Here is a 12,829-nt window from a genome sequence, read left to right as displayed (position 1 = left end):
GTATCCAGGAGCCATCCTTAGGCTCCAGTGTGAACACCCCCAGTATTGAGGCCATCGTTAGGCTCCAGAGTGAACACCCCCCACTATCCAGGACCACCGTTCCCCACCATCGTTAGGCTCCAGAGTGAACACCCCCAGTACTGAGGACCACCTCTCCCCGCCATCATTAGGCTCCCGAGTGAACACCCCCCACTATCCAGGACCACTGCCATCATTAGGCTCCAGAGTGAACACCCCCAGTACTGAGGACCACCTCTCCCCGCCATCGTTAGGCTGCAGAGTGAACACCCCCGGTACCCAGGACCCATCCAGGACCACTCTCCTCTGCCATCATTAGGCTCCAGAGTGAACACCCCCCAGTATTGAGGACACCACTGCCATCATGAGGCTCCAGAGTGAACACCCCCAGTACCCAGGACCACCACTCCCCACCATCGTTATGCTCTAGAGTGAACACCCCCAGTATTGAGGACCACCACTCCCCACCACCATTAAGCTCCAGAGTGAACACCCCCCAGTGCCCAGGACCCCTGCCCCCCGCCATCATCAGGCCCCAGAGTGAACACCCCCCTCCCCCATTCAAGCCCCGCCCCCCCCGCCCCCTGATTGGCTCCGCGGCCGGGCGCCGAAGGGCGGGGCGTTAAAGGGCGGGGGCCGCGGCGCGCATGCGCAGAGGAGGAGGAGGAGGAGGAGGGGGGCGGTGACGGGCGGGGCCCCGCGGCGGCTGCGTGAGGCGGGGGCGGGAGCGCGGCCCTGAGGGGAGCGGCGGCGGCGCCTCCAGCTCCGGCACCTCCCCGAGCCTCTTCCCGGGAGAGGGGGGAAAAAGGGGAAAAAAAAAAAAAAAAAAATAAAATTAAAAATAATATAGCCGGGGAAGCAGAGAGCTCGCTTGGGGGGGGGGGAAGGCTGCCGGCGGCGGCGGCACCAGCAGCGGCACCATGTCGGCGGGCGGCGACTTCGGGAACCCGCTGCGGAAATTCAAGCTGGTCTTCCTGGGCGAGCAGAGCGGTGAGGAGCGGGGTTTGGGGGGGGGATCTGGGGGGGGGGGGGGGTTGGGGCAGATCTGTGTGGGGAGTGCCCCTGGGGGATGGGGGTTGGGGGGGGATTTTTGACGGGGGTGCCCCCCCCCCCCCCCCACCCCGAGGGGGTATTTGAGGGGGGCTGCCTCCGGGGGGAGATTGGGTAAATTTTGAAATAAATTAAAATGTAAGCGTTTAGGGTTATATATTTGTATATATATTTATTTATTTTTTTTGGGGGGGGGGTCCTGTAATGGGTCCTCCCCCCCCCCCCCATCAGCTCCCTTTCAGGGGAGCGGGGCCCGGCTGCTGATTCATCAGCCCTTAAAATCCTTCAAATTCCAAAAAAAAAAAAAAAAAAAAAAAAAAATCCCTGAAATTCGAGCCAATGGGGTTCTTTTCTTCCTGGCCTTGTGCATTAAAAAATAAATAACTGTGCTTCTTCCTTGGGAGAGCCCCCCCCCCCCCAGCGACGTCCCCGGGGCAGCGGTGAGTTTTTGGGGTGCCCCTCGTGGGGGGTTGGGGGGGGGGCTCGGGGCCATCCCCGCTGATTTTTGGCACGGAAACAAAAAAATCTGCGGGTGTCAGGGTGGGGTGCTGCCCCCCTCCCCCCCCCCCAGCCACCTTTGGTCCCTGTGTGGCAGCAGATGACGAAACACCTCGGCTTTTCTCCCCCAGCGCCTCGCAGCCCGGCGTTTCCTTGCCCCTGTGGAGGTGAGCCCGGCCATAAAGCTGCTCCTAAACCCAAATATTTTCATTTTCCACGTACACCGTCGGTTCCCTTTAGCCTGCTCCTTCCACCCTCTTATTTTTTCCCCTTCCCGTTAGCGATTCAGGGAGCACGAGTTCAACCCGGCGATTTCTTTTTGGGGGGAGTCGCCGGCTCGGCTCGGTGCTGCTCGGCCAGCCATTTTCTGAGGGTTTGGGAAGAGGGGCATGTGTAGGGGATGCTCTCGGCTTTATTTTTGTTTCCCCTCCGAGTGATTCGTTAATCTGAATTAAAAATCAGCCGTGCGTTCGCAAAACGCTGCGTTTTCCTGTATTTCTGAGCCTCAGTCGAGGTTTGGTGCATCTTAAATCTCAGCAGCTCAAGGATTGCACGTGAATTTCTCGGCTGTCTGTTCCAGCAGCCGCATCTTCAGACAGCTCCTTCCTCCAGCCTCGCCGTGGTTTTCTTTTTTTCCCCCTCCCAGCTAATCGTCTGGAGCTCGTGAATGATTCCCCTTGATAGCCTCAAATCTGGAGAGATTTGAGGGGGGGGGGAGAGACGGGGCTTTACGGGTGTAGCGTAAGAAAATGCTGCTAACGAAATACCCGGAGCGCCGCTGCTGTGACCGGCTTGCAGATGCCTTCGAGCTGGCTTTAACGTGGCCCCGCTGGCGGCTGCGCTGCGGGATTGAGACCTGCCTTTGTCTGGGCTCCTGGGCGCTGACCGTAGCGCAGCGGTGCGGCCCCGCGGCCCCCAGGTGCTGCAGCCCGGCCGTGCTCCCTGCCCCGACGCCGTTCTCGGATGGTTCTGGCACGAGAAGGGGGAAAAAAAAATGCCTTTTTTTATTTCGGGGCCGAATCTCTTCGGGTGGCGCTGGCGTGATGTAATGCTTTTTTTTTTTTCCTTCCTGGTGTCCAAAGCGTGCCTAGCTCCCCTTAACGTGCGGTTCCTGGAAGAATAAACGTCCTAATAATGCACCTCCGTGTCGTGGAGGTAATTCAGGAGCATCTCTCGTTCTGCCAGGGATTTCGAGCGGGTTTTGCTTCCACACACCTCCCTCATTTGCCATTTTGAAGGTTAAAGGAAAATGTAGATTGTTTTTTTTTTAAAAATAACAGCGGTTTTGTGAACCTGCCCGTCTCTTTGTACAACTGTTGCGGCGGGTTGCTGCGTTCCCTCCCTGCGCAGCCCGAAGGTTGCCTGCCCCGCTGGAAGGCCGTGATTAAAGCTCCCCTCCCGCCGCTCGGAGGGGTGCTGGGCGCTTCTGCTTCGTTTGCCTTCGGGGACCCGGCGGTGGCAAACAAAAACCTTCCGAAGGGCTGCGGTGCCGCCGGTGCCGCTCCGGTGAACGTCTGCGGTACGGTTAAGAGATCCTTAACCCGAGCTTGGCGCTGCGCAGGCGTTTCAGCCCCGCCGTGTCTCTCCCGACCTAGATGGTTGTGTGGCACAGGGGGCCACGTAGGGGCTGGAAGCGTCGCCGGGCGATGCGACTGGAATCTTGAGCCCGCTCGGTGGCTGCCGCCCGTGCTTTCTGCCCCTCTCCTCGGCCATATTGCGGGAGCTCCGCGCCGCTCGCGCGGACTGCGGTGATTCCTCCTCGTTATGCAGCTCACCGCTAGCTGCGGATCCTCTCCCCCCGTGCCAAGATGATGGTTTTTTGTGTTTTTTTTTTTTAAGAAACCTTTCTCCCCTCGTTGCCCGAATCCCTCCCAAGCCTTTCCCTCGCTTTTTTTTTTTTTTATTGTCTGCCTCTCGTGCCTTTTATTGCGCCAGCTCCTCGAGGAAGCTGCCGCCCCGCTGCAGGGAGGCAGGTTGCTCGCCGCTCCCCCCCCCCCGGGATTTCCTGCAAGTCATCGCCTCGGCTCCGCGGCCCCCGCGCCGGCCAGCGAAGCCTGGGCTCTTGCCGCATGCACCGAGGATTCATCGCGAGCCCGCAACGTAATCCGCAGCCAGCTCGAGGAGAAAGAAGGAAATTTCTGCCTCCTTTTTATTTATAAACTTGTAGTACAAGGGTACGGCAGCGGGCAAGAAGGCAGCTTCGGCAGCGCTTGCCTTAATTGAATTACTTTTTCTCAATGATCGCGGCTTACAGAGTTTAGTGGCTTTAAATACGCTAATCTTTGCTGAAAAGGCAGAGAGCTCTGCGCTGGGGGGATTAGATAGAGCTATTGTGTTTAAAAAAAAAATAAAAAATAAAAATGGTGTGCTTCTTACTGCCTTTGATCTTGTTTTATCAGGTGACTTTCCTCAGCCCTAATGCCTCAAGCTTAAGGGATTCTGATTCCTAGGTCGCATCAGTGAGTGCGCCCATCACCTGTGCCAGGGTAGCTCCCCATAAATACGGTTTACACTCAAATATGACATATTTAATTTTATTTTGCCTATGAACGCCTCTCCTCTGCTCAATTTTTGACGGAGGGGGCAGAGCCGGCCGCTGGGGCGCTGTAATAGCGATATTCTCTCCTCACGTGGCTTTCTGATGCGGCTTTTATTGGCGAGCGAGTCTGAAGGGCACCAGCGCGTGCAGAAAGCAAAAGAAGCCCCCGTCGCCTCGTACCGCCTCGCGTAAGATCCCAAATAAATAAAAAAAACCAGAACCAAGCAGCCATTTTTGTCGGGAACCGAGATGTTGGCGCCGAGAACGCCGATGGGTGCGATGTAAGATCGGGTAGGACGTAACAGTTCGGAAACCGCTGCTGAACCACGCTGTTACGCAATGGTGTTGGTCTGGGCAGCGCCGAGCCCGCTAATTAATTAGATAATTGGAGAACTGCGGGTGGTTTGGGTGCGAGGCTGGCCCAGCGCTGACCGCTGCCTGTAAGACGGGCGTCCCTGGGTGACTTGCAGCTCGTTTTTGGGGAGTTCTCTGCCTTGCGAGCTCCTGGCGGCCGTCAGCTTGTCCCTTTCCCAAGCGTCTTGATTTTCTCGCGGCCGTGTCTCCGTGCGCTTGGCTTTGCGTTCGGGCCCGACGCGTTTTTGCACAAGTCGCCGGGCTTCGTTTTCTTGGGCTCTCCTGAATATCGTCGTCCTCTTCTCCGTCTGTGAAATAACCTTTCCAAAAAGCGTGTCGGGCCTGGAGAAAGAGGCTGGAGTTCTTCGTGGTGCTCGTTCTCCCGGTGCCTTCTGATTCCTGCCTATTTGTGGAAGGAAGGGGAGTGATCTGAAGGAGCTAGATCCCTTCTTCAAAGGAAAAAGAGCCGCACCTCTCCGCATTTAAGTGTTTTTTTTCTGTCTGCATCCGAGAAATAATTTGTGAACTTAGAAGGATAGGGTCTTCTGATCCCTTGGCGTCAAATAACGGGGTTTTATCTGCAGCTCTTCGTTTGGTGCCTCTTGGCACGCAGTCCAGGTCCTGCGAGGCTGATGGCCGAGCCTTTTGCTGAAGATGTAAGCGAGGCTAAGGGAGGAAGGAAGGGTGAGGAACATCACCGCTAGCAGATCGCTTAGCATTTGGAAATGCCTGCAGTTCTCGGTCATTTTTGGAGGCTTCGCCATTCCATAAAAATCCGCTTTGCGCAGTCCCTCTTTGAAACGTGTACCTCCCCATTGACCACGCGCAATTCAGGTCTATTATGGCATCTGCTGATTAAAACCAACCAGCAGAAGAAGCAAAACGCCTCTCAATGGTGTGAAACGTGGCTCAGAAATCAAATTTTTCTCTCTCGACGTGAACGCTGTAAGGCTTTTTTTCACGACAACATCTGAAACTCGTCATTTGAGTCCTGTAAGCCGCAGGAAAAGGTTCCTCGTGACACAGGCATGTTTCTGAAAGGGGTGTAGGAGCTCGTTTATCTCTTCTGCTACGGGACAGGGCAGCACGAAATACAAATGTTATTTGGAGATGAATGGATATGATCAGAATTACGGGTTTGACTCATTAGTGTAAATTATTTATGCAGGTCTAACAAAAAAAAGTCTCATCGGATGACTGACAGCCGAAACACGGACCGGAAGGGAAAGTGGGCTTTGCCAGCTCTGATTTCTTGATGTATTTACTGAGCTTACGTGGAGTTGAAAAGCTAAATGGGTTCTCTTCTCCTCGGCACAGAACAAACTCCGCTGGATTCGAAAATATTGAGGGGCCCAAGGACAGCAAATGATCAAATCAGCGTACGGCAGGCGTTTTCTTTCCTATTTGAAGCTGGATAGGCTGAATGTGTTTTTAGGATATTCGAGTAATGTTAACTGGGGCAGGTTTTTGGTGCGTTTCATTCAAATTCTTCTTACCCAGATGCAGCTTAGTGCATCGCAAAGTAAAAAATGCTAATCTGGGAAGGAAATATCGTATCCAGCTAAACTTAAATGGGTGTTCTTCACCTGTGTGAACGAGATACTGGTTCACACAGCTTCGGGCTGCCTCCTGTTGGCTTTTTTTTGGCAGAGCCCGGTCTTCAGGTGAGGAAGGAGCTCCTGGTTCCTCTGCGAAGCCCAGCAGGAGCGTTCGCTTAATTTGACTTCAGAAGCGGGGTGTAACTTTCTTTCTGTTCCCAGCTAGCCCTTCTTTCTGCTGGCCTCCTGTTACGCCGCCGTGAGTCGGAGCTGCCCGAGGGCCGCTGCACGGTTTCCCACTCCCCTGCACGCCTTGAAAAGGCTCCTCGGGCTCCCGGCGAGCGCGGGGGACGCCGCCTGGTTCAGTTACGGCGCGCACGAGGGAAGCTGAGGAACACCCTAGGTACTGTCCAGAGGTTTGAGTTTTATTGTAGTTTTTTTTACAGAGCCAAACCCCAAATCCTTAAGACTTGGTGACGATGAGAACCGGTTAAAACGAGCCGTTTTTGGCCACGTCCGAACTTCTTTAGTCCCATCGCCAAGACCGGAGCTGGCAGTGCCACCGCAGTGGGTGGCTGCGGGTGGATCCCGCGTGGCCCTGGCTCCTCGCTGGAGTTCCTTGCTTTCGCCTCGGTGCCTGGCACTGGGGCGTACTCGTAGGAGTTTTCCGGCGATGCCAGTATCCCTGGAGATGCCACTCAGCTCTTCTGAGACTGGTGGGCTCGTAGCGTTCTCATCCAGACGCGTGTAGGAGTCATCAACACGCAGGATTAAGGCTTCGGTCGAAGTCTGAAGCATATTTGCCCAGAACTGAACAGAGTCTGGAAGAAATCAGCTGTGTCAGGGGAGGTGCGGGCAAATCTGCTGCTGAGAAAATGTTCTTCGCTTTCCCTCAGTCTCGCTTAGGTCTTGAATTTCCTTAAACCTTTGTGCTGTTAATGTTTGTGACCGTATAAACGGGCACTGCTCACCCTGCTAAGTGATGTTTTTTAATGATTTGCTTCTAGGAGAGCCGTCAGCTATTGCTGCGGCACAACCCCCCCTGCTCCACCGGCCCTGTAATTAATGCAGGGGCCGGTTTATTCCATTTCTCTAAATGCTTCCTGTTACGCTTCCTGTGCCTGCCTCTGTCTAGGTTTGAGTTACGGCCAATTCATTTTCTTAATGTTCGTGATACGGGCAACACAAAGGGAAGGGAAATGAAATCTGGACTGGATGTGCAGCTAAAACGAGAGGGGCCCTCGGAGGGTGTAGTCTCGCTGGCGGAGCTCCAGGCAGGGGCTGATGCAGGACTGACGACGTTCCTGGGAGAACCGGGTCCCTTTATCCCTGCCAAGGGGTCTGAGTAGCTGCTGCTGGGGTTAGGGAGCGAATCCGTGCTGGTGGGGGGGGAGAGTCGGGCCCTGCGGAGGCTCTGAAGCTGTCTGCAGAGAAACGGGCAGGCACCGTTGCGTTGATTTCACTGCAGAAGTGTCCTCGCAGCTTGTAGGGCTGGGAGCTTCCTTTGTTTTAACGAAGACGCTGGCTTCTCCGGGAGGAGAAAATACTCGTTACTGCCTCTGCCCTCTTCTGCCAGCGCGGCAATGGCTGCGAGAAGCCCACCTGTCAGGACAGGGAGATATTTTCTCCGTCTTGACAGAAAGGAAGGCTTAGCAGAGGGAATCTGAGCTGGATGGGTGACTGAATCATCCAGCGAGCGGCGGAGGCGGCGGAGGAAATGGAGAGGGAAAAAAATTTATTGTAAGTGCTGTGAGCAAAAGCGTGGTGCGCACACAGATCGATAGGTTTTTGGGGAGAGCAGCGTGAGCTCGGGAGCAGGAAAAGAGGGCGTTCGGTTAGAAACGCAGGTAAGTGGAGAGCGCTTTCTTTGGGAAAAGCAACTGAACCTGCAGGTAATGTGACTGCATCCATCAGGAAACTATTGTGGAGGCAGAGGAACAGGGCTTCACTTCCACGGGTAACAGAACTAATTGGCAGTGAAGCACCGTGCTGCATTATCTTCTCATTCAAAGGAAGTTCTGACCTCTTCTTGACTTTCCTAGACAGGAACAGGCACGTCCTCCTGCTACATGTTCACGGCCTTGTATTTATGTTGTCTGTATTAGCTGATTTTGTCCCCTCTGGTTTCACGCTGATGCATTTGCTCTTGAAGCAGTTTTCGAGCGTTGTGTGTCCTTGGCGCTCTCAAAATGGCTGAAAATCACTTCATGGCTCCGGAAAAGCTGCAGTGGCTTTACTAAAGCCGAGCTTCTCCTGCTTGCTTGGGTGAAGCCAGGAGCAGCTCTCAGCGTAGCAGGCGAGCGCAGCAGGAGGAGGCTCAAATTAAAATGGCCGTGGAAAGTTTGGCTTTGGCATGTCATCTCAAGGAAGCACTGAGATGTTTTGCCTCTCCTCCTGACCTCCGAATGCCTTATCGTAGAATATCCCGAGTTGGAAGAGACCCACAAGGATCATCGAATCCAACTCCTGGCTCCACGCAGGCCTACCCAAAAACCAGAATGCAAAGAACTGCAAAAATGGAAGGAATTGCAAAAAAGGCCTTACAAACAAGGCCCCTCAGGCTGGGGCTCTTTCCAGCCCTGTTCCCAGCCCCAGCCACCGTTTCGAGCTCCTGTAATGCCTTCTCAGCTTTCCAAGCTGCCCCTTCATGTCTGTCCTTTACGTATTGGATTCACAGTCGCGTTCCCATTCTTTCTGTTCTTCCAACCTTCTCATTTTTTTTGAGTTATCTCTTGCCTCTTTGCTAAGCAGTCGTTAGAGTGCCTTTTATCCGCCACCATGCAATTAACGTGGTGACCGTAGGCCTTTTTCCACTTCTTTATTTTTAGCTGCCTTTAAACCTCGATGGCCCTTGGAGAAGGGGATAATTTTTTCTCCCGAGTCCGCATAAACAGCAGGCAGATCATAAGGTTGTGTGCCATAAAACGTACCCCTTTATTTGGATGCTGGAGTGTCATAGCAGACTTGAAACCAGCTTTTTCTCAGTGAAAGTATCACAATATTGTAATCATCTGCTGGTCTGCTGTTAAAAATTTTCCCGTTTCTCTGTGCAGGAGTGCAAGAGGCTGATAGGTTGCATCTGTTTAGCTGTGTCTGCAGGCTTTGTGGGCTGCTGAAGCAAGTAATTTGCTGTTAGTACAGTCTTGGCCTTAGAAATTCCACAGTTTTGCTTCAAATTACGCAAAGGGTTTTTTTTCTTCTGTGAAATAGAGCTGGATTTCTCACCGAATCGTCAAAGTGCAGAATATAGAATAAACTCAAGGGGAGCTTTGTGCTAATTACTGCAGCGTTTCCCACAGACGTTCCTGACTTGTAGAGGAACGCTTCCCTCCAGGATTGTGAGGATAATATTTCCAGTGGTCCTGGTGGCTAGTGCAGGACTTTCACAGGTAAGAATGAGCTGGGACTCGAGAGCTGGCGTTGCCTGCTGGATTTCAGGTTAGATCAAGCCGCCTTTTTTCTGTTGTCACAGTCGGAACCAGGAGTATTGAAAGGTGGAGAAGCCGTGTACCCCTACATCACAGTATTTCTGCAGGAGATCCTAGGAAGAACAAGGCTTTCCATCCAGCTTTGCCTTTCGGACAGTGGAGGAGGGGAAGAAGTGCCCTGCCTGAAGCGTTTAAGGAGTTTCAAAACAGCTCTGTGCATTTTTTTGGTGATTAGATGCTTCCCAAGCACTTGCAGGTTCTTGAGTCAGGTATTTTAGGCTTTTATGCTTTTTTTTCTCTCCAAGCTGCTTTGATTTTTTGGTAGGTGATTCCCCCCAGCCACCATCAGCCACATAGTGGAAGGTGACAAGCAGGAGTCGTGTACTGCTTGGTGGCAGCTCTTTTGTGCATCTTAATGGCAAACAAACGTGACCTGTGGTTTTGATAGTATTTCTTTGAGGCTCTCAGGGAACTTTGTGGCGTGCTTAAAGCTGGCTTTGTAGGTGTGACAGCCTGAAGGCCCCAAATCGTCCTATGTGCTTGGTTATAGAAGTTTCCGAAGTGGGAAAAAGTCTTTTAGTTATATCTCGGAGAGCAAAAATTGCAGTTAGGTAGAGACTTAACTAGTATGCGTCCTTCAAGCCCTTATATGAATGAATTTAGCATTGTTGTTCCTGTGAAAAATACTGCAGGAGGAGAATATTTCAGGGTACTGTATTGCAACCAAAGCGTAGATAATTCTGTTCTAAACAATTCCCTACTCCAAACCCAACTTCTCACATAAACGCTTTTTTTTTTCCCCGTTAAATCCTGTAATTTGTCTGGAGTAAACTTTCTAGAAAACGTCAGAATTAAAAATAATACCCAAGCACTTGTTTCGCTGACTACTTGTAACCAAATCCCTATCTCTTGAAGTCTGTTTTTTATTTAATTCTACCAGCTGAATTTTAAACCTCGGGCCTGCAGACCCCTGTGGCTCCGTGGCCTATTTCCAAGGCATTTGTGAAACGCAGCTGAAGGGGGGGAAAAAAAAGTTTGTCAGCTGGCTTAAACTCCCAACAGAGAAGCCTGTGTCTCACTTAGGAAGGTTTTAGAGGCCTGCACATTGAAAGGGTGGCAACAGTTGTGCAAGATTAACGTTCCTTCCTTTGCCAGGTTGACTGTTTTTGCCCAAAGTCCTTCCTCTGTAGGGCCGGAGGAGCAGGGGTGCCAGGTGTCCGTGCTGGCAGCCTCCACGTGGCTCAGTGCTGGGTCCTGCACTTTGGTCACAACAACCCCATGCAGTGCTACAGGCCTGGGGCAGAGCAGCTGGAAAGCTGTGCAGAGAAGGATCTGGGGGTGTTGGTTGCCTGAACACGAGCCGGTGGTGTGCCCAGGTGGCCAAGAAGGCCAACGGCATCGGGCTCGTGTCAGGAGCAGTGCGGCCAGCGGGGCCAGGGAGGTGCTCGTCCCCTTGGGCTCTGCTCTGGTGAGGCCGCACCTCGAGTGCCCGGTTCAGCTTTGGGCCCCTCGCTACCAGAAGGACATCGAGGCCCTGGAGCGTGTCCAGAGAAGGGCTCCGAAGCTGGGGAAGGGCCTGGGACACAAGTCCTGTGAGGAGCGGCTGAGGGACCTGGGGGGGTTTGGGCTGGAGAAGAGGAGGCTCAGGGCAGACCTTATTGCTCTCTGCAACTGCCTGAAAGGAAGGGGTGGGGAGCTGGGGGTCGGCCTCTGCTCACAGGTAACCAGGGATAGGACCAGAGGGAACGGCCTCAAGTTGTGCCAGGGGAGGTTCAGGTTGGAAATGAGGAGACATTTCTGCTCAGAAAGGGCCGTCAGGCACAGGGACGGGTTGCCCAGGGAGGTGGTGGAGTCCCCGTCCCTGGGGGTGTTCAAGGCAAGGTTGGACGTGGTGCTTGGGGACATGGTTTGGTGGGGGACAGTGGTGGTAGGGGGGTGGTTGGACCAGATGATCCTGGAGGGCTTTTCCAACCCCAATGATTGTGGGATTCTTTGAAAGCTGTCGTGGTTCAGGAGCAGAGCTGTGAAGGAGAAGCAGCGTGCTGTCGGGATACACCCCTCTTGAATTCTTAATACCAGGCATTTATGGCCGTGGATCGCCTGGGCCTGTCTGAGGAGCCAGGAGCGTGCAGCTGCCTAAGCCGTGCTGCTCTGGAGTTCTGCACGTCTTTGGCTTCTGTTGCTAGAAACGAAATGTCTCAGTGGGGTTTTTTGGTGCTGAAAAAGCAGGGCCCTGTGCAGTTCTTGTAACACACACACAGGTGTACATGCTCTGATCTGCTCTGGCGCCGAGCTTTCCTCCTGCGTTGCTGTGGAGTTGCATCATGTAGGCCAACCTCTGTGTATTGTTGTGCAGAGGATTTTTTTTTTTTTTTTACGTCCGTGGTTATTTTTGCAGCAGTCCCCAGGTATTCTCCGCATCCACGCTTGTCAGCTTGGATCAGCAAACGCCGTCGGGATCCGCGCTGGGCTTTGTGGAGGTCTGCGCTAAACGGAAACACGCAGGTTGTGCTCGGTGTTTTTCCTACAAGCTGCCTCCTCGGGAGCCAGGCTGCGCCGACCTTAAATCAGGACTATTTTAAGATCATCTTCGAGCTTCGTTCTGCAGAAATACTCACCTGTGTGTCTGTCTGAAACACGAGTTTGGGAGAAGAGAGCCGTTGTGGAAGCTGTTCTGCTGCTCTCGTGTGGAAAGAGTAAAGCTCCCGTCTTAGTCCTTCCCAGGCCCCTTCCTTCTCGCCGAGGAGGAAGCTATGGGGAGCTCACTTCTTTATTTTCTTTTCTTCGTCTGTCCTTCAGGCAAGACAAAAGTGGGTACAGCGTCAGGGGGCAGAGCCTTCTTTGGGGCAGCGTAGGGGAGATAGTCACAAAAGGAGGGAACAGGGGAAGTATTCACCTGCTTTCCAGGTGGATAATGGTGGTGGGGAGATGTTGGGCAAAACTTAAATTAGGTAGAGGACGGAGGGTAGGGAAGTCACTAGTAAGTAAGCCCTAGGGTTTTAATAGTCTCCTGAAACTTCATCATCCCAAAACCTAGAAAGGCTGACAGCATTACTCGTTGGTTTCTAAGAGCCAAACATATTTAGGAAGGCAGTGATAATTTCTCTTAAGTGCTCCTTCCAGTTTGTGGCACAGGGAAATGGCAGCTGCATTCCTAATCCTAAACCTGTGCTGGTTTAGTTTGCATCAGGGTAACGTTTAGCGTTGAAAAGAGTAGAACCCGTAAGTGTTTCACTCCAGAAATGTGTCCTCAGGTGGCCGCCCATTTCATCTCCTCCTTCATGCAGCCGTTTTCTGCCTGAGGTTATTGCCACCTTAATGAGACTTGCAGGAGCCATACAAAGTCTCCTGTGTTGTGTACCCTGATACCATCAAGCAGGAATTTCTCCTGCAAGACAGCCCAT

General features: G+C 53.0%; 1 protein-coding gene across 3 annotated transcripts in view; it reads left to right on the top strand.

Annotated features, from left to right (window-relative positions):
* Positions 1-713: 713 nt before the first annotated feature.
* The window catches only part of RAB6A (RAB6A, member RAS oncogene family), a 57,731-nt gene continuing 45,615 nt past the window's right edge, over positions 714-12,829 (top strand). The window contains exon 1 of one of the 3 annotated variants that reach the window (XM_066990044.1): positions 714-1,008. In XM_066990044.1, the coding sequence (XP_066846145.1) occupies positions 939-1,008 (70 nt within the window). In that variant the 5' untranslated portion in view covers positions 714-938. The remainder of the gene's footprint in view (positions 1,009-12,829) is intronic. The other 2 variants (XM_066990043.1, XM_066990042.1) reach the window with 2 other exon arrangements.

Source organism: Anser cygnoides, chromosome 1, assembly GCF_040182565.1.
Source record: "Anser cygnoides isolate HZ-2024a breed goose chromosome 1, Taihu_goose_T2T_genome, whole genome shotgun sequence".
Lineage (NCBI taxonomy): Eukaryota > Metazoa > Chordata > Aves > Anseriformes > Anatidae > Anser > Anser cygnoides.
Note: the sequence above shows the minus strand (reverse complement) of the source record. Positions and strands in the feature narration are given on the sequence as shown.